The 21,617-nt window shown below is 32.6% G+C and overlaps 2 protein-coding genes across 2 annotated transcripts; both read right to left on the reverse strand.

Moving 5' to 3' along the window:
* Positions 1 to 3,817: 3,817 nt before the first annotated feature.
* On the reverse strand, positions 3,818 to 9,829 carry LOC122590212 (probable stress-associated endoplasmic reticulum protein). The gene is made up of 3 exons (XM_043762546.1): positions 9,706 to 9,829; positions 5,591 to 5,747; positions 3,818 to 4,166 (listed from the first exon to the last, which is right to left on the reverse strand). The coding sequence occupies exons 1-3, from the start codon at positions 9,706 to 9,708 to the stop codon at positions 4,120 to 4,122; spliced, it is 207 nt and encodes a 68-aa protein (XP_043618481.1). The 5' UTR covers positions 9,709 to 9,829; the 3' UTR covers positions 3,818 to 4,119.
* Positions 9,830 to 13,026: 3,197 nt separating this feature from the next.
* LOC122588439 (protein NUCLEAR FUSION DEFECTIVE 4-like) lies at positions 13,027 to 19,877 on the reverse strand. The gene is made up of 6 exons (XM_043760554.1): positions 19,367 to 19,877; positions 17,997 to 18,907; positions 16,670 to 17,904; positions 16,133 to 16,448; positions 13,445 to 13,547; positions 13,027 to 13,356 (listed from the first exon to the last, which is right to left on the reverse strand). The coding sequence occupies exons 1-3, from the start codon at positions 19,697 to 19,699 to the stop codon at positions 17,445 to 17,447; spliced, it is 1,704 nt and encodes a 567-aa protein (XP_043616489.1). The 5' UTR covers positions 19,700 to 19,877; the 3' UTR covers positions 13,027 to 13,356; positions 13,445 to 13,547; positions 16,133 to 16,448; positions 16,670 to 17,444.
* Positions 19,878 to 21,617: the final 1,740 nt, after the last annotated feature.

Raw genomic sequence — 21,617 nt, forward strand, 5'->3', positions numbered from 1 at the left:
GATGGCTTAGGACTATCTATAGCATCAAAGCCTACTTAACTTATTCCTTAAGTTTGCAAGTATTAACTACTTCCGCATTAAGTGTTCAAGGTTCAATTTTTTTTTCCTAGAACGACAGAAAATATTATTTAAAATAAACAACTAGCAAGGCACTAGTTGTAATAGGGTATAATTATAATTACAATCTAAAAAAAGCAATACAATAAATTTAGACTCTTTCCGAAATATTAACTATAAGAACTACAAAAGGAGTGAAAAAACCTCGTGCCAATTACAGTGACCCAAGACACGAGGAAAAACTCCCAACGAACGAAGGTCGAGCTACCGGATTTCACTTCGTTGTGTTTTTTATGTAATTCTAACCATGTTTCGGGTTGCGACCAAACCAATTAGACAAATAGAATTAAGATACAGAGAAAGCATGAAATCTCTCCAAAATGATTTACTTACCATGTTCAAGGTTCAATTTTAGCTCAAGTGTTTGTAGCTAGTAGATTAGAAATATCCCAGTCGAACTTTAAATAAATTTTCGCAACTCAACTATCAAAGTTATAAAGTCTTCGGTTGCTCCAATAAAAGACATGATGTTCTTGTTGATTCGATTATAACTCATTCATTTTTATGGTATCGCTATAAAAAGAAGCAAATATCTTGGGATGAATGGTTGAAAAGTCCTCTTCTTTGTATTTAATTTTTTCTTTTTATTGGTTGATCAATTTTCAACCAACTATTAATAAAATCAATCTGTTGTTTAAAAATAAAAAAAATAAAAAACAAACTATCAAAGTTAGCTAAGTTTATTTAAAAAGAAAGGTAAGATTGAAACAACATATATTTAATATGTAATCTTTATATATAATAAAGAAGGATTCTTTTTAAATTATTTTTAAAAACAATTATGATGTGTCATGTTTACAAATTTCTTTAAAATGTTTTATCTATTTATGATGTCATATTTAATCAAAAATCTTTTTAAAGATAAATAGCCCATTAAATATTTTCAAAATGTTTTCTTTTATTTATGATGTCTACAAATTTATTCTTTTATTCGAATCAAAGTAAATTTTTTTTAATATAATATTATAAAATGTCTTTTTATGTTTTGTTAATGCAATATATACTAATATATATAAATTATCATGTTAATTAATTTAATATCTCAAAACCGAGTTATAATATATCAATAACAAAAATTATATACACTTTTTAAAATTTTTTTTGCTTTTAAAATTTTAATAAAATGCTCAGGTAGAACCTGGGTTGATTAGCTAGTGTAAACGTTATGATACAATAGAATTGGTTCTTGACAATGATGACACATGCAAAAAGTCGAGACACAACACTAGGGATATGAAGATGCAGGTCGATCACCCTCGATAGACAACAATATATGGTTTATCAAGTCACATATTATTTTTATCTTGTTTGTTAACTTTGAACATCCAGTACTTTTAAATTTTAATTTTGTGCGTACAGTGACAAAATATAAAAACAATAAATTTAACCAATCATCCAAGAAAGGGAGACCACAATCTCCAAAAGGGACAACTTGCATATCACATGCCATAGTGGACAAATTGTGGTCTAATAATTTCTGTTTCTCCAGTATATATAGTTGAGCATTATCTACAAACTTACTCATTTTGCCTCTAATTTTCAATTTGGTTTAACATATTTTTCATAGTTAATATGGTTAGCCACCTAATAGATATTTTTGTCAGTTTGATAATAATAATCATTCACATTGATTCTTCTTGATGTTTATCTATCTATCTATATATATATATATATATATACTATATTATAAAGCAAATCTCCCCTGTATACATTTTAAGTTTCAACATTTACTTTTTTAAAATGTCCCTTTATTTATTCTATATTTATCTAAAATAACTATAATACTTTTTCTCTTTCCTTATTCAATCATTTTTTTTTCTCTACTTCATAAATCATTTATTCCTCTAATTCATTCAAAATCTTTTATCTCAAAAGCCGTACATCGATAAATTATAAAAAATTATATGGGTGTTCTTAAAAGCCGTACTTTCGACAAATTTTTAAATCCGAGGCGGAACCCGTATGGTTAAGGCATTTGGCTATCATCCTATCACACTCTATGACCTATCACATTTTATGACCTATCACCCCCACCATCTCACCGCTGCAACGCGCGGGTACTTATTCTCGTTAGAAGAGTATCGGTTTACTTCATTATTATCAGGCTATATAACTTCCCGTATAAACTTTACACCCAACTTTCTAAATTGATAATATCATAAACGCCATCACATTTGTAATCAGGGACGGTACTAAAGGAGCGCAAAGGGGGCTAATGCCTCCCTCAAAATTTGAATTTTGTCATGTATTTTTAAATTTTTCATAGATTTTTAAATTTTTTCTATAGGTTTTAAACATTTTGTCCTCTTTTAGATTTATTTTTCACAAAATTTTTAACTTTACCCCATCTAAAATTTTTACTGCCTATGTTTGTAATCTATACATAGTACAAAAACACGTAATCGAGATTAATGTCAGTTAACAAAGTTTAAAGGCTTATTTTCACAACATATGGCTAAAAACTAAAAAGAGATAGGAAACATTATAAATTGAATATTGATATAACTTATCATTGAGATTTATTCTTTTATGAATAACAAAAATTCTTTAAAACTATTAATACACATGTGTATAGAATATTACGACTATATTACTGCTTTCAATTAGTTTATGATTATAGTGCGAAATAACATATTGTACGAAAAAAATACATTTTAAAAAATAATTAGCAACTGTCATGAATAACACTGTCCTGGCTCTAAAAGTTATGGCTAGCATGGTTCTTCAACTTATATTACAACTATTTTTTTTAATATTACAAAATCTATTAACTTTTGTGAACAAAAAAGAAATATACATAAGATTTTGTTTAGGAAAAGGCCAATAATATATGATTTTTGATGGAAGCTAGTGGTCCAAAATTTCCAAGTCATTTAATATTTGATGTCTCTCTCTATACGCTAGACCATATTTTATTTTATCTACTAATAATATATATCGACCACTACCGAGTCTTAACATATCTCATAGAGTCATAGTTGGAGAAGATCAACTTTATACTTATGTGAAGTATGGGCAACTGATTTGTCAGTCAAAGATTAAACTCAACTGATTTTATTTCATATTATTTAGTGTAATTTTACCATAATTTTAAAAGTTTTGCGCTTTGTAGGTTACAGTTCAACAAATAAAGTTTAGTAGTTTACACGCTGACTTTGAATACTTTGAGAATTTTGTCACTTCCATATAAATTAAAATATTGATTGCTAATAACTAGTATGAGTACTAAACAATACTAAATTACTAATATGATGTGAGATTTACTTTCAACACGTAGGAGGACGGGTTGGCCATTGAGATTGCATTTTAGTGGGTCGTTGAGACTTTTAACCTGGAAAATGTAGAAACAAAATATTCATATTCATAAATTTAGTCTTTTTAAGTTGAACACGATTAACATGACTTGTAGACGATAACATATAAATAAGTGAATAGTATATAATAAGTTTGGCTTTCAAAAACTGATTATTTAAATAACAGAAATTTCGTTCATAAATTTAGTAACACAATTAACAAAAGCAAAGAAAGAGATAAATATGGTTCTGTTCTATTGGACACCAACCTTTTTTTCTGGTAATTATGCGGCAGATTTTTTAGATCCATGTAAACATTTGCACTTCAAGTCAGAATTAAAAAAGGTAAATAATTGAAAACCATCCTATCTAATGTACCATTTTTTACCCATAAGGCCATAACACAATGCACAGAACACACATGAGTCACATATATAGTTTTTTCACTTGCTTTTAACAAGTTTCGAACCTACGCAAAAATGTAGAAACTAGTGACAATCCGTTTACACGTTTCACCCGTTTACCTCGATAACAAACAAGACATACACTAGAATGAGGATCCTTTAAAGTTGGTTTCAACTTTACTAGTAAAGTTGAAGACATCTTGACCCTTGGATTTAATTCAATGGTCAAGATCATTAAATTTAATAGTAAAGTTGATATTAACTTTATTGGATCTCAATCTCATAAACTCTGATGATTTCACACTTCAAGCCATCCCTCCGCTTGTTGCAGTGCGAATTATCTGAACTAAAGCTGCCAAAAAGTAGAGATTATCATCACTATCAAATCAGATGCCAGCCAATATTAGTACTAGTGTTAGTGTTTATGGATATCAGAAAGAAAATAAAAGCATATTAGTCCATTTCTTTTTGTTTCAAAATGTCAATAAATTAATTTGATAACTTAAAACCTAACCGACCATTTGATCCGTTTCCTGTTTACATAGGCTAACAAAACTTCATACATACGCTAAGAGGTAGATACATCCCAAATCAACCATCTTTAAGCAAATCGTTCAAACTGGCATCTCTAATTGACGCTATCACGTTCATACCCTATTACAAAGTATAAGATGCTTTTAAACACCTAATATTCTCTCTAATAGATACAATGAGAGGGAATTACTTCGGCTACTTTATCAGAAACTCTTAAAACCTTCAATAGCAACGCATCATAACATAACTTACCGAGCAACCATGACACACGAGCATAAAGGCTCCTAAAATTAAGTAGACATATTAGGTGGCACATTGTTGCTCTTGGTACTCTGAAAATCAAAATACATAGAGGACACAAATAACCTTCGTCACTCAACTTACACTGTTATTTCTATAATAAGACAGCTTCTTGTCACTGTTACGTCTCCCATTGAGAGCATTATGTATATGGTTTCTCTACAATAGTATCTATTTGTTCGAAGTGTCATTAAGAGGGCAAATATTAATAAAAGGTAGGATGATACACGTGTTTTCAAGGATGTAGTCAACTAACAGAACATGAGCAAACTGGTAGGTTATGAACATCTTGATAGGTTCCATTTCTACAGAAATTGCCTAGTAGCCACCAAGGCGTCCTATTATATTCAATGCAACAAAGAAACCAAACACCTATTATAAAAGAAGCCGTAAAAGACAAAGAAGAGAATGTATCCGAATAATTCTTGTTTATTTTGCCAAGCTTTAATTCATTTGATGGTACAATTTAATCTACTTATAGAAGAGGGAGACATCCTAGGAAGTTTCATAGTCTAAAACAAACTAAACTTTTACACCTAGACATTCCATATTAATCGGTTTACTTGACTTGTACTCCAAGTAAAACCCGACTTTATATATATAATTTTAGTCTAACTCGAATTTACATTTAACCTACATAATATATAAAGCATAGTGTAACAAACTTTGGTTTGTTACACATAAAATCATAAAAAGTGCATTAGCCCATAAAAGAATGTCAAAGACATTTAACATATCACATATATGCTCATTCTATCTTATCTTTGCAATAAATAAAATAAACATATTGAATCACTAGAAATACAATTGAGCAATTAAGAGTTTGTACAGAGAAAACTTTAAGCTTTTACAGGTTGAAAGTATGAAAACTCTATATTTATATGATCAGAATACCAAAAAAAAAAAGGTTAGTAACAAGATTAATATAAGAGATCAACTTACAGGATCCTATCACAACAAAGATGAAAAACCCAAGCAGTATAGGTCCCACAGGGTATGAGTCTTTCTTCTTTGTGGTAGTTTCAGGCACGGAACCACGTTTCTTGATATTCTTCTCGAACCTCTCCACCTTTCTATCTGCTAGACGCTTGGATGTTGTCTGCAATTCACAAAAGAGCAATAAATCTGTTAATTAAAAAAAGCTAAGCCGTAAGGCTATCTAACAATGAAAAACAACTGAAAACCCCATGATTCATATGATACTGTAGATAATTGAAGTATCTAGTAGTATTGAAAGTTCTCAAGTCAATGTATTCTTTATCCATAATTAATCAAGAATTACACAACAGACAGAAATAAGAATAAAAAGAGGATTATAACTTAATACAGTGTGAAGTTGGCACACATGAAGAAGGATTGATAGGAGTTAGAAAAATTCTACTTCAATACTTAATATATTATCAAAAGAACTGTGCTACATGGACAACATATTTACAACAAAGAATGCAGTACTAGGAAGGATGACCATGAAAATTTTATCCCACTTCCTCCATTAGACAGGATAAAGAACTAAACCATCTGAAGACCATTTTGCAATGAAACAATACGTACAAAACTACAATCACTAAAATAAAAAAGAAAGCAATAGAATTAATGTGATGCAGGCAAAAATGAGGTAAATTGTGGTGCTATATAAAAAATCCCTACTGTCACTTACACCTATAATTACTAGCATAGTACCAAAGTAAACTGGCAGCCAAGGGAAGATTCTAGTGCTTTCTCAAAAAAGAATTAGCGGTCTACGCCAGCTTTCAAAGATACCCATTGATTTGAGCTAGTGATTGGCATTCCTCGGTGTGGGTGGTAGTGGCGGTTGAGTTGCAAGAGAGGGGAAGAAAGGATGCTTGGTAACACTTGGATAAAAAGAAGCGGAATCATAAGAAACAGGTTACTAAAATGTTAAATGTTGTCAAGTTTTTTAGGGCACCAAAAAACATACAGAAACAGTCTTGCGCCACACAAAATGATACACGGACATTCAAGAACGAGATAAACCATTACAAGAAATTACATCGTTATATACAATAGGAATGATCGGTTTGTGGCCTAGGGTTACAACACACCATCTGATATTATAGGATGACTAAACTTACCCAAGAAGCAAAACCTAATAAATCTCGTCAGGTACTGTGCCATGCTAAGGTGTCACTGACCAAATGTTTGTTGGATTGTTTGCCGAACAATTCCCCATAGAGTTGTGATGATGCTATTTACCAGCTCCACTTCTTTTTTAAGTTCATTTGTTTTATCACAAACAATCTCCCACTCGAAGATTGATTTACTCCAAACCGTTATCCTAAGATTCACTTCATGACTGTCTACACCACCAATAATACTTGGAGACACCATCTGACGAACACGGAGTTAGAAGGCTTTCGATACAAGGCAATTCAACTACACCAGTGAACTATGTCATCAATACCACACTCTCTCTAGTGTGATGCCTCCTTACTCATCAATGAATCAAAAGGCCAATTGAAGTTAGGCAAAGTTTCAGATTTAAGCATGGATTTATTTAACAATGTACCATCATTCATTTGACAAATAAAAGGATGCCTCATATTGATGTGTATAGTACAACTATGAAACGACCAATTGTTAGGTGATATACAACATTCAAATCATCACAATAGAAACTATTGTCTTTCTATCTCTTGTCTAACTCTTCAACCAGATAAGCATCTTCTAACTTCAGCAACCTCCAGATGCTAGGTTACTATGGTTCACAACAAGCACGAAAACGATGATCACTAAGTTCTTAAGCTGGAAATCAAGAAAGATACTGAAATGAAGGTACAGAGATGGAGAAAAGGATTCAACTCGGGTTTATTTGCTTCTTTTGAGTCAAATAGACTAGGATCGAGTTAGGGAGTAAATCCCAAGTCAGGATCCGAGTTAGGTGCAGCTTCACGTAATCACGTCACTCAGCAAGTCGCCCCCTCTTTTGGCGTTTTTTGACTCTACTTGTACAAGTCGACTTGTACGTTACTCGCTGGTTAAAAACGTAGTATATAAAACTAGAAAGCATGTACTTCAGAGCTCACACAACATAGAAATTTGTTGTTAATGGATTTTATCCAGTCTCTTAAGTTGCTCAACAAGTATTAGGAACTAAAAGCTTGAATTCCCTGACATTACATTTGATGGTGATGGATTCGAGGACTTGCGTTTGATTGAGAAGATAGCGATCTGACATGTTCTTGCCCATTTGACAAGAAGCATGGCAGCAAATAATTAAGTTAATGTTTGTCATATGTTGCTAGATAGATCTGTTTATAGACGGTTTACATAATCAGACTACTGTGCAATTGCTAGGCCTATAACACTTGTGGATATAGCTCACATTAAGAGATATAAGGTTTGGAATCTCCATGATTACACTAACAATTTATTTAAAACGCCTTATACCACCACATTTACGTATGCATCTAACACTAATGCACCAGCTAAGATTTCAAACGGTTACGTTATTCTATTATACTTGTGTTGAACTTTCAACCGCTTAAATAAATTTCATTCTTTCATAGATATGTTTATTTAAAGGTGCGCCAGGAACCAAGAAGTAACCCGTAGTGGAAAACCCGAACGGGATGCGATCTAAAAACGTCTTCAATATAGGGAATTCTAGCGGGATGCGATGTAACAAAATGCGAGTAGTGGTACGGGTTGTGGCCACAAAAAAGTTGGATGACCCAAAAGAAAAGTGTGAAAAAAATCAAGAAGTAACCCATCTATGGACAATAGTTAAAATGGATCTCACGTTAACCGAAAAATCATAAGTAATTATATATATACAATTATATATTAAAATGGATTTTTGAAGGACCATGAAATGGCTGAGATTTGCGAACATAAATTGGTTATACAAAGTTACAAACCATAATCACGGCTATGATTTTATAATGAGTACATACTCAATTATGAGTAATGAGTTATATCAATGTAGACATAAGCTTTGTTTGTAACAATACCAAATCTATAAGCTTTGTTTGTAAGATTGCTACGAGATTGTTTGTAACTGTCAAACTTGGATTATCGTTTTATACTATGGGATCGAATTGAATTGATTTGAAATGCAATACGGATCTTTGTTAGGCTAGATTTGAAGTGCGTTGTAGGTTTGTACATATTAGATAATTTCAGAAAATTTTGGATATATTAGATTAGAACACCATATATTTTCGACACGTTGTAACAGCTCAAGCCGTTGTATCAGATATTGTCCGCATTGGCCTCCGCCTCACGGTTTTGCTTCTCTCATAACGTGTCTGATAGGGTAGGTATCCACTATCCAGCCCCCTTATAAGAAAGCTTTTGTTCCCTTTCCCGCTGATGTGGGATGTTACAATCTACTCCTTTAGGGGAGGCATATTGGCTCGACTCCGGCTCTAATACCATCTATAGCATCTCAAGCCACCGTATCAGATATTATCCGCTTTGGCACCATTTTGCACACCGCATCTCAGTTCGAGCTTTCTGTAATGGGTTACTTGTTGGTTTTTTTCTCAATTTTTTCCTTTTGGGTCATTATTCGGATTTTGTCGCATGGCATCTTACTTGAACTCTCAGCTAATATGATGAAGATTTGGCAACATTGCAACCCGTTCGGGTTTTATATTACAATTTACATCTTGGTTTCTTGCATACTTTCAAATAAACATATCTATGACAGAATGAATTTTATTTAAGCGATTGAAGGTTCAACACAATTCTACTAGAATAACGTACCGTTTCAATAAAAGACCTCACAACGCAGGACCCAAAATTTACTTGTTAATATTTAAAGTGATTATTACTATCGTTAGATATATAATTAAAGTGATTATTACTATTGTTAAATAGGATTCAAAAAATTACTATTGTTAAATATAAAAACCAGATGACTAGACAGTGATATACGTATAGAGGTACTGTAACTGAGATTTCTTAAGTTATGAACAGATCATCAGAATAGTGCTAAAATCAGATCAGATCTGAACAGAATATATATACAAGTAAAATCGATGAATTTATGAAAAATGGAAAGCAAAATTAAGCAGATCGAAATAATTACATACCATTGTAAAAGCAGGAAGGAAGGTAGGTTTTGTGTTAAAGAAGCAAATCCAGAAGACAAGAACACAACAAATGTGTTTTTATTGCGAAACCACCGCCAACAGTTTTCAACAAACTCTTGTGCCACGCGATATACAATGTGTAATGCTGGTGGGCCACCCAAAAGAATTATTCCATAGTTGCACTAAAAAACGATAACGTTTTTTTTTTAAAACCAATAAAATGTTGTGGTTGGACCAATATAATTTTTTAGAAACGAATCGTATGTCCATGTGATATCGCGGTTATGGTGTTCGCTCTGACGAGGGGTGAGAGTGACAATTATTATGTATGTAAAAATAATTAATGTTAAAGAAAAATGTGTAATTAAGTGAATAAAAAAGTGAGATATTTTAGGTAATTCAATTATGAGATTTTAAAAGATTAGTTACTTTTTTGGTATTATAAATACGAGAATGGTATCCGCGCTTTGCAGCGGTGATGGAGGTGATCGATGACGGGGTGGTGATGTAATGGCGGCAACGGCGGTGGCGGTGTTGGGGTGATCTACCTGACGGGCTCCACCCTTAGCCGTATGGGCTCCGCCATCGGATTTAAAAATTCATCGAAAGTATATCAAATGATCACTCTAATGAAAGTGCATGAAATTTTAAGAACACCTATATAATTTTTATAATTTATCAATGTACGGTTTTTGAGATAAAAGATTTTGAATGAATTAGAATGATAAAATTATTTATGAAAGAGAGAAAAAAAAAATGATTGGTTGAGATTTGAGGAAAGAAAAAGTATTATAGTTACTTTAGGTAAATATAAAATAAATGAGAGAGACATTTTGGGAATGTGTTTAAAATCAATATTGAAAATATAGAGGAAATCTGCTTTATAATATAGTATAGATAGATTTTTTTTGTAAATGAGTTTCAATTCAGACGTGCTGGAGACAATTTTAACCAACAAGTCGCTGGACCTCCAACCCTCCTCGTCATGGAAAATACCTTGAGATGAGAAACCCAATAGTCGAACCTGAGACCTTGGGGAAACTCACCTCCGGGACCCACATAGTGAATTTAAAAAATACCACTGGCTAACTCACCTAAGTGTAGATAGATGATTTAGTTATAAACAAAAGTCTATTGATTTTTAAAAAGTAAATCTTATATTCATACTCACCCTGGTAAATCAGTAGTGTACATATACAAACATAAGGGTTGGGTATTGTAAAACAAGTATTAAAGGAAAACAAATAAGACAAGATCTTGACCATTGGATCATGGTTAAATTGATGCACAAAAATTTACGAAGCAATTGATGCACGATGATTTTCATGATGCACGGTGATCTTCAGTGAATAAAAACCTATTGCTTTATTTGTTTTACTTTAATACTTATTTTATTTTACCTAAATCCTACAAACATATAATACTTACAACAGCTCATACCAATCATGCCAAGAGATGTTTCTATGTGTTTGTTTTATGTTTGAACGAAAAATACATACTTTATATAATCCCCATTAGGCTTTGTTAAATTTGATTTTGTAAGTTGTTTTTCTTATAAAACTGGCCGGTTTTTTATACCGGTTTTTTATTTGATATAATTATTAGACGAGAAGGCGCCCCAATTAAAATTTAACCTTTTTTTTTAACACTCAATATTCATTATTGATGAAAGAGCACTAACAAGGAAAATTTTAACCATTTTTTAACGGAAAGGCCATTAAAGGAGTTATGAAAAAACTATCTTCAAAACAACATACTATCCAACATAATAAATAATCTCTATTTCATTATAAAACATTTGTTTCCGTCAAGTTTTTTCAACTTTTCAACATTTTCACTCTTCTTCTCAAATCTCAACCACTCATTTTTTTCTTTTTTCTCCATAAATCATTTTATTCCTCTAATTATTCAAAATCTATTATCTTAAAAAACGTACATCGATAAATTAAAAAAATTATATGGGTGTTCTTAAAATTTCATGTTCTTTCATTAGATAGATCATTCGATATACCTTTGACGAATTTTTAAATCCGAGGACGGTGCCATACGACACCATCTCACCGCCGCAACGCGCGAGTACTTTTCTCGTATATATTATAAAGCAAATAGCCACCGTCTAAAATCTTAAGTTTCAACATTTATTTTCTCAAAATGTCACTCCTATCTATTTTATATTTACCTAAAATAACTATAATATCTCTTCTCTCATCTCAAATCTCAATCAATCATTTTATCTCTTTCCTCCATAAATTATTTTATTTATCTAATTCATTCAAAATCTTTTATCTCAAAAACCGTACATCGATAAATTATAAAAATTATATGGGTGTTCTTAAAATTTCTGTTTTTTCATTAGAGTGGTCATTCAACATACTTTCGACGAACTTTTAAAAATCCAAAGGCGAAGCCCGTACGGCTAAAGGCGGAACCCGTCAAGTAGATCACCTTATCAACGCCACGCCATTACCTCCATCACCGTCGCAACGGGTACCTTTCTCTAATAAATACGGAGTAATGTATAAATAAATTAGGCAACCTTTCAAGTTTCAACTACGAAACCTCGCGCTAAACAAACATCAACGTGCAACATGAAACAAAATAATTCAATAAACAAGTGTCTAACTTCTTTAGTTTTGAGATTTTTCATAATGATCTATAACCTTTTTTGTCATATATTGTCAAACTTATAAAGGAAATACTGTACTAATAAGTCCGATTCTACAAACAAAACTAAGCATACTTACGACGCTTTTATGGAACGAGTTCTAACTTGTAGGCTTGATCAACTTTATGCAACTTCTTAGTCTCGGTTGAAATGCAGAATTCGGACCTTGTAGACTTATTAACTAAACAGATCTCCAAAAAAAGGTAAAGATTTAAGTGTAGACGGAAATGACAGTGATGACATATGGCCGAAGGTCCTCTATAGGCCAGTTCATAGCATTCTTAACTACCTAAGCGGCTAAGCATGAACAAATGAAGGCACGAAAAAGAGGTAATATAGGAAAAATATATCAAATGGCCCAGGGTCATCACTAGGGCTCACGACTAGACGGTAAACATTCACATTAATGTCAATAAACTTCTAAACATCTCGCTGAAGGTGGTAAGGTCAGAGGGCCTCCTTTATCCCCTTTGACTATTCATTCACAGCTCATAAGGATTGGCTTTGAAAGATTTGGAGAAAGTCCGAAGACTATAAACGTTCAAAGTCAATGATCTAACAGGTGACCACAAAAAAAAAAAAGAGTCAGGCTTACTGGCAAGAATTACTTCATATATGAATAAAACACAATACCTTGTGCCAGAATATGACCAAAATTTAACAGCAAACATTAATATCTTCATGCCAACAGTAGTAATACAAATGAAAATTCACCACAAGTTTCACTTGGATATCACCAAATTAATTAAAACATCCAACTTACCAAACACATCAGTCATATAAAAGAAGTCAAATGACCAAAAAACACCCTCCTACTAGAGTCTATGCCTATCCATATGTAGTTGTTGCAAGATCTCAATTCTGGCTTTGAACATCAGCATCAGCATCAATTGTATATCCGAACATGGAGCAATTGCCACCAACTTATAACTCGAAATAGTAAACGACGTAGCATCCAGATTGAAAATGAAAATCTGGCCATACAACTAAAATACAAATTGTAGAAGGCCTTTCAAACCAAGCACAGACAATAAATCTTTGAACAGATGTAAACATTAAAGAATCAGAAATCACCTGATATTTTCAAGAACAGAACCAAAGAGAGAACTTTTCCCTTGCTTTACCCCCCTTATATTCAATATATACGTAATAATTATTTATGTATATCTTCAAAACCCTGCAAAATATCAAATTCATCATTACTATAAGAATATTACGAGCTAAAAAACAAAAAAAAAATGTAACCACATTCTTGTCTTTACCTCGAGCACTTCTAGCACCCAGCTAAGATACACAGTTAGTTGTGGTTCACAAACCTAATACATGTTTTCACATTGGTTAAAAGATTTACCTTAACTGATTATGTAATTTTAAATTTCTTATAAATTCCTAAAAGGTTTGGAGTAATATAAATGCTTTAAATACATTTAGTCAGGAATTATGTAATACAATATCAATTACATATATTCAGGTATAAAGGCACTATCTTAGAAAACTAAACAATGCCAAATCACCTAAATGAGCTCGAGCTAATATAGAAATTTCATTATTGTATTTAGATAATATTTCTTTTCCTGATCTTTTACCATTTTTCATTTAAAGTAGTCCAATGCAACAAGATACTAAACTAAACCTAGGATATGAGATCTTTGTATCACGTGTTATGGGCCCGTCGTTTACTTGCCTTAATGATCCTCTCGGTAACACTAGAATTTCCGTGTACTGGTAAGAATACGAATAAAGCATGTGCATGCATTGGCAGTCAAGACAAATACTACAAAATTTATCTTCCTTGTAATCTGAGAAATGTGTAAATCAATTCTCAAGAAAAAAAAAAAAGTCACAATGTAAAATTAAAGGGTAATGGGGGAAACCCTAGCCCCGGTACCACAATTGGATACCCATCGACCACAATGTAAAATTATCACAATGCATTAAATTAAAATGTAACTATTAACAGAATGCATTAATGCATTCACAATGAAGTTTTCATTAATGATCTTAACAAAATAGATATCCTATTGAAATTTAATTTTAATACATTCGGAATTTTGAAAACTCCAACCCATCAGCTGATTTAAAGATAACTCCACACATACACACACACAAAAAAAAAACAAAAAAGAATCAAATTATGGATGTCTAGCAAGGGGCCTTTGGCTCAATGGTTTTACAGTGGCCAAAGGATTCTCAAAATATTATATACAGACATATGCATATCTTCAAAAAACTAGTTCATAACACGTATATGTTTATGCATTAGGACTCAATATCGAACTCCAAACAGCATTACTTTCCTAAAGTTTAGGGTCAAAGGTCTTCCTGAGGCCTAACATCTTACACACAGAATTGCAACAAATCATTAAAAGGACAAAAGGCAACAAGTTAATGAAAGCATCATTAACACCGATTGATATTGAAATCGACCCACATACAGTAATTTAAACAATAGTTGGGTAGAGAATAGCTTATATCAACAACTTGAAATTATTATTCAACAATAATTAAGCACTAACATCAGTCACAGCAAAAAAAAACAAAAAAAATCAGTTACAGCAGAAACCAATGGCATCCAACTAAAAAGTAACAAACTAAAGATGATCTATACATACTGATAGAATTAGTACATGTAGAGAATCAGTACATGATAATTTACATGCAATGTGTTATTAATATTTCCTTGGATTGGAGATACTTCTTAAAATCAAAAAGCTCTATTAAACGTTCGTAACCAGCTCAATTGCTTCTAGTTTCCTATTTTAGTAACTTATACTTAGTTCATTTAGGTGAAGATATAGCATGACTTCAGATAATCTGATTCGGTTTAGTTAATTAACATTCAAAAAATGTATAACAGATATAAAGATGAATCTAAACCTCACAGTCTACCATAAATAGTTAATTAACATGTATAACAGAAAAGCTTATCTGGCTTTCTAGAAATTGTGAAAAAATTCAAAAATATCACTATACTGTGAACTTCCATCAAGTTAACATATCAATGATTGTGCTTAGATACGCAACAACATCCACATCGCTACATTTGTTGATCTTAAGAACATATAGGTCTGCCATCTTTCGCATACAGAGCATACACAGATGATAGTCAGTTATACATGCAAAAAAAGATACTTTTGTAGAAAGTACTCTAATAGGTACAACGGTACCAAGCATCGAAGACTCTACAGTACTTATGTCGGCTCGGCTGAAGCACTAGGCTTACTTTAAACTGAACAATATAGTGTTGGATAATATTATATCTGTCTATAATATCGTGTAGGGCCTTTATAGAGTATCTTGTTTGTCAATCATTCTGAGTCAACTAATATGATCTTTCCTCGGAAGTAGACTAATCTAGAATTCTCAAGGAAACTACTCAAAAACAACCCATAAGAACATTAATCTACAGTTGAGCAGACATATTCTATAGGGCAGCAGATTGAACTAGAACATACACACTTAAGTAACAAAAACCACGACTCTATATGGCATCTGTATCTAGAACAAAAACTATATAATCGGAAACAAAAGAATATACTATAAAGGTGAAAAGATGGCTTCATATTATAAAATGCACCAAACATAAAAAACTTCGCATAAACATCAGCTTATCTCTTATAAAGAAGTTATCAATTGTTTAAAGAACAAGTTTGGTTCTTTCCAGAAGTACATAACTGATGTTGCTGTATATGTAAGTATGTAACGAATTTTCAATAAGAAACAAGAAAACACTTTATACAGGAAGGAATAAGGGAGATTAACCTTGAAACAGATTTATCTGTCATCATTAAATTCCCTTTAAGTTTTGAGCTTTTTGCCATCATCGTTCTACCATATGTGAAGTTTACAAGAAGATCAAATAAGTCACTTGTTTAAAAATCTTCCAAGTTTCTATCATACTGAAATGTTGACTCGAAAAGAACAACGTTGGTGCGTATCGCTACCCTTGTCCTGTATATAGTCTCCAAGAGCTACCACCATGTCGTACACTTATGTATCAAATCATATGGCGACGTATCTACCAGCATACATAAAACCGATTTGACAAAAACAGCTTAAATCTTTCATTGCGCAAACCCTGATACATAATAAAGATGTGAAGTGAGAAACATATTCTGGTTCAGAGCAAAGACAATAATGTAACAAAAAAACTCATCTCTAAAAACACATCTTCATTAATCAGATACAACCAACATACACATACAAATAAACCAAAATATCATCGAGCTGGGCTTCACTAATGAAGGATAATGATATATATATAATACACATAATGGAAGAGATATGCGGAAAACTTACAAGGAACCAGCCTCGCTTCCAAAATCCCCTTTTTTTCTTGATTGATAATCGTGAGTAGGCCACAAGTAATTCAGTTACAAAATTTATTTGTCAATTGATTTTCAACTTTCTTGTCGTCTAAACCACTTCCAGTATCTGATAAAAATATAACATATCATCATGTTTTTCGTCTAATAAAAATATGACACATTATTATTATTTCTCTCCTTTTCTTATCCCATTAGCATCGATGATCGCAAAAAACCTGTAAAAATCATTAGAAACATATAAAACCTACAGAAATCGTTAAAAATGTCAAAAAAAAAAACCTATAAAAATCGAGAATCCACTTGAAGCATTTGACATTGACACATCACACGAATACCACTAATATTTCCTAAACTATACCCAGAGTATTTTCCACACTTCATTAAAAGATGCATTAACTTGTATTCTACTTCATGAAGTACTAATATGGCAGCTTAATAATGTTGAAAATGTTCGCATCATTGTTTATTTGTTAGTCAAGGCTTAACGGAACAAACTGCAAATAGTTGCTGTTTGCAGCAATTATGCATTCTACTTCTTTATTTCCAAAAAATACAATCTCGATTCTCAACAAAATATCTGTATAAGAAGTCCATCAAAAAATTCATGGACATCAAGATCCTAATCAAGCTTGTACAGATACTATTTGCAGCAAAAACATACAAACGGGATGTAGTAGTGCACAAAACAATGAATACTAAAAGGCTTCATATTTGTGGGTTTTCAGTGACGACCCTTGAGAACACAATCAAGTTGGTGAGGTCCCGTATAGTTGCATGTATACTCTCTTAGTTCTGTAGACTACGGTCATACTTAAAAAGACAGCAATGAGACAAAGACCCGACAAGATCCCACAAGTGATGGAGTAGCATATAGTCCCATAGCAAGTTAGTGCTTCACCATATGTCTGTTGAGACTGAATTTTGGCTTCATAGTCATAAATGCCACTAGCGAGGAAACCAGAAAAGATTAACGCACCAGCAGGGTTTGCGAGTGCAAGAAAGTTGTACAATGACCCAAAACTCTTGATACCGAATAACTCTGAGGCAGCAGAGGGCACGATGGCCCAGTGTGCTCCGTAGCAGGACCCCATTACTATGGATACAACGTATATTGCTCCAGGTGCACTCATGGCAAAATAGAAAAGTGAACATGCCATCACTACTTGAACTGCAGCCATTGCCACTGGTCTTGGGTATGCGTACTTCCTGTTGCCAAAAAGGACAATATATTAAGTATATGATGGTTCAAAAAGGTGTAGAAAAACGTACCAAGGGTCTCACATGGCTCATGAACCCACCTTACGATGATCTCGGAGAAATATCCGCCACCAACACGGCCAAGAAAGTTCCATATACTGATCATGGAAACGAAGATATGAGGGTTTTCATAACCTAATGATTCACATATTTGGCCAAGATTATCGATAACCGTCAAACCAGAACCAGAAGCCAGAACTAGTGAAAAGAACATGAGCAAAAAGTCGGCTTTCACCAATGCCTGCATCAAAGTAAAATCATCCCCTCTTCGCGGTCCCTTACTTTTAACCTTCACAGCTCCATCAGCAGCTGCTTGCACAAGTCTCGCTTGCAAATGAGAAATTCTCTTTTCCCTTTCATCCGCAGGAAGTGAATCGATCCCTGATGGTGTCTCATCTTCAACTTCACTCAAAATCACTTCATTCTGTTCCTGGTTTTGATCCTCACTAAGAAGGCTTTCCTCTGTTGGGGATAGAGGTTTGGTAGAGGAAAACACCAAAATAATGGGAATTGCAATAGGAAGCAACACGAGAATAACTAGCCCGACTGTGAGAAACGTAATAGTAGTCTGGTTTAAATCGACTAGATCTTGCAATATTAGAACAGCCAAAAGATAAGCAGCAAGAATAAGGCATACACCATACAGAGCAAAGAAACTAGTTTCATCGGATTGCCTAGCTTGTTTATGGCCACCAACAGGTCTAATAATGAACATAAGGGACAAAATCACAATAGTGGGACCCACTGCCACCACAAAAATGATGGAAGCTTCATCAGGAAAATTAAACATAATATAAACTTGTGTCAATATAGCACCGCTCAGGCCCGAAAAACCCTTGAGTATTCCTACCACCGGACCCCTGCTTTTGGGGAAGTTTTGTACTCCAGAAACAAGGGCTCCTGTATTGAAATAGGTCTCACCATTCGTTCCCACGAATATGCACACACATAGCTGCAAATATAGTTGGTGTAAGGTTTCCATAAAAGGTTATTTTACATGATATATAACCTTTACCGTGCTATTTGGTCCATTAGGATCCAAAATAAGATTTAACACATGGTGAACATAAATGCGTATGGATAGATCTAAATGCTGTTTCGGTTCCACAAGACTTGACTTTTGATCTATCTAAATGTAAACCTAGTACTTTCATGATTCAAAATCCACTTCTCTTTATAAACTTAAACTGTTCTTTAACAAAACATTCTAATAAAGATTCCTAGTTACCACTATTCAGTTAACTTTCAAGTTAAGTGTGTTTGGATGAGATTAGCACTGTGTGTTGCAACCACTGTTCAATTAACAACACCTCCAAACTGTTCCATATATAGCTAATAAAACTAAATGGTTAATTCAAAACAAAAATAAGTTACCTAAGTAAATGGCTATACTAAAAATCGAAAAACTCACCACCCATAAAGGAAACTGAGGCAATGTGTGATTAATAGTGAGCCAAACAAGACCATAGCCAAAGAAATTCTGAAGAACCCCAATAAAAAGAACAACCCAAATGGGAGCAACTTCACACAAGCTGCCAGCTACGAAACCAATAGCATCACCAATATCTTTAGCCACACCCAACATAGCAATCTGCCTTTGGTTGTAACCCATGGCACTCTTGATCACTGGTGATATACTTCCATACAAATACCCAATTCCAGAACATGATTGCACCCACATAGATGCCACAAATACTAGCCATCTATTGTTCACAAATCTCTTGGCCTTTTCTTGAAATCCCATCTTCTTTGCAACTTAAAACCTCAAAAAGGTGGTCAAGATTCCATGAAAAAGATTAGAGCTTTAAAGGGTCTTTGATTGTCTTTAATTACGGGCATGAAAGTTTCTAGATTTTTATGGAAGAATATGATTATGATGTAAGAGATTTGGTTTGCTTTATCATTTTCCTGAATGAGGCTTCCTTTTCTGAGGAGTAAATGAATGGGGACCTTGACTATTTTTTAATAGTATTATATTCTCTGGTCCAATTTTTAATAGTATTATCTGGTTGCGTGTTTGTCATAAAGTAGAAGCAATTTCGAGGGTTAAATTAGGTGATGTTGACCATTAAACGAGTATTAAAAGTAAGGGTTCAAATTTATAGTTAATTTTTGAATTTTAATTCAATGTTCAAAATATTTTGAATTTACTTATGAAATTATTTTTAATTTTAAATGATCTCAATTTGTGTTTGTATTACAACTTTACAAGGGTTCAAAATATAAGTTTACTTTATATTATTTATCATGATTTTTATTAATATAAGTGGATATTCATGCGATAACATTGGTGATAATAAGAGTAATGTGGTGAGTCAAATGATGATGATAGATGATAACAACAAATAGTGTAAACTATTAATACTCAAATGATTTATAGTCGTCTTTGAGCATTAGCTCAATGGTTAAAAAATCATCCTCCCATACATGAGGTCTTGTGTTCAAGCCTTGGGGAGGACATAAGGAAGTCTCTTTATGAGGGTTTGGCTTGGGTTTACCCAAATTCAAGTCTGAATGGGCAGGGTTTACTCCTATTAATTGTCGTGTCTTCGGGCGGATTAGTAGGGGGCTTTTCCCCCATCGGGTATTTGAAATAGGCATTTCTACTTCGATGGAACTCTCTAGCGCGGATCCGGTTAAGACAACGTGTGTTAAACCTCTCGTTGTCGAATCGCGACACGAAGTTTTCAGCGAAATTCACCTTTAAAAAAAATGATTTATAGTCTAGAAGAGATTATTAATCAAATTGGACATTTTAGTTTTAAGATTAACTAACTTCTCAACTCGCATATTATATAAGCAGAGGAATATAATTTGATTTTTTTAAGATATAATATAATGAACTATGTTTAAATTTTTATTATGTTGAACACTTTTAAATTGTATATTTTGAGTAAGCGATGTTAAGATTATAATTTGTTTAACATCATACATCACAATAACTATGTTAAAAATCTAATAATAATTCAAATCTCATACCTCTAACTCCAAAATAGTATTACAATAATTAATTTTGATCTAAACATTTGTTTCTATTTTAATAGAAACCTTTCATGATTATCTAATAAAATTATTTTAAAATCATAATATCTTAAAATAAGTTTTAAAATTTTTATAAATGATGGAATAAAAATATCGAGATTATAAATTAATATGTCATGTAAGTTTCTTTTATAATGGCATGACATAATCACAATTTTATTTTATTAATATAAAAAGAGATTAATTATATCAAATGAATTTTTTTTTAATTGTTCATGAAAAGAACTAGCATTATACCTAGTCTTTGGCTGGGGATAACAAATTATGTTACAGGATAAAAAGTAAAACATAAATAGAAATGTTTTATAAAGTTTACAGCTAATGGTTTGGATGTGGCCTTCTGAAGATAAAATTTTGCGTTATAAGTGAAGAATTTGTCGATGAGTGGGTTTGAACCCCGTTTCTTTGAAAGTGAAAAAAGACAAAGCAAAGGAAGATAGCTACCTCTACCACTTTTATTGTTGTTTATCTATTCCATAGAAATTACAAATAATTGATAACTTATAATTTTATTGGCCAATCACACAAAAGTATTGTTAACATGAATTGTCTTTAAATGAATTATAATATAATATAATAATGGGTATTATTGTTCATAGACTACCTACTTGTATACTCGT

The sequence above is a fragment of the Erigeron canadensis genome, chromosome 2 (assembly GCF_010389155.1).
Source record: "Erigeron canadensis isolate Cc75 chromosome 2, C_canadensis_v1, whole genome shotgun sequence".
Lineage (NCBI taxonomy): Eukaryota > Viridiplantae > Streptophyta > Magnoliopsida > Asterales > Asteraceae > Erigeron > Erigeron canadensis.

Excerpts from the sequence above, each read along its gene's own strand:
- LOC122588439 (XM_043760554.1), bottom strand. The coding sequence starts at position 19,699 with ATGGGATTTCAAGAAAAGGCCAAGAGATTTGTGAACAATAGATGGCTA. Across the intron at positions 18,908-19,366 it reads CTCAGTTTCCTTTATGGGTG|CTATGTGTGTGCATATTCGT; the intron begins GTGAGTTTTTCG and ends CTATATTTGCAG. Across the intron at positions 17,905-17,996 it reads TTCTCCGAGATCATCGTAAG|GAAGTACGCATACCCAAGAC; the intron begins GTGGGTTCATGA and ends TTTTGGCAACAG.
- LOC122590212 (XM_043762546.1), bottom strand. Across the intron at positions 4,167-5,590 it reads CTTTGTTGTGATAGGATCCT|CTTTAGTTCAGATAATTCGC; the intron begins GTAAGTTGATCT and ends ACTTTTTGGCAG.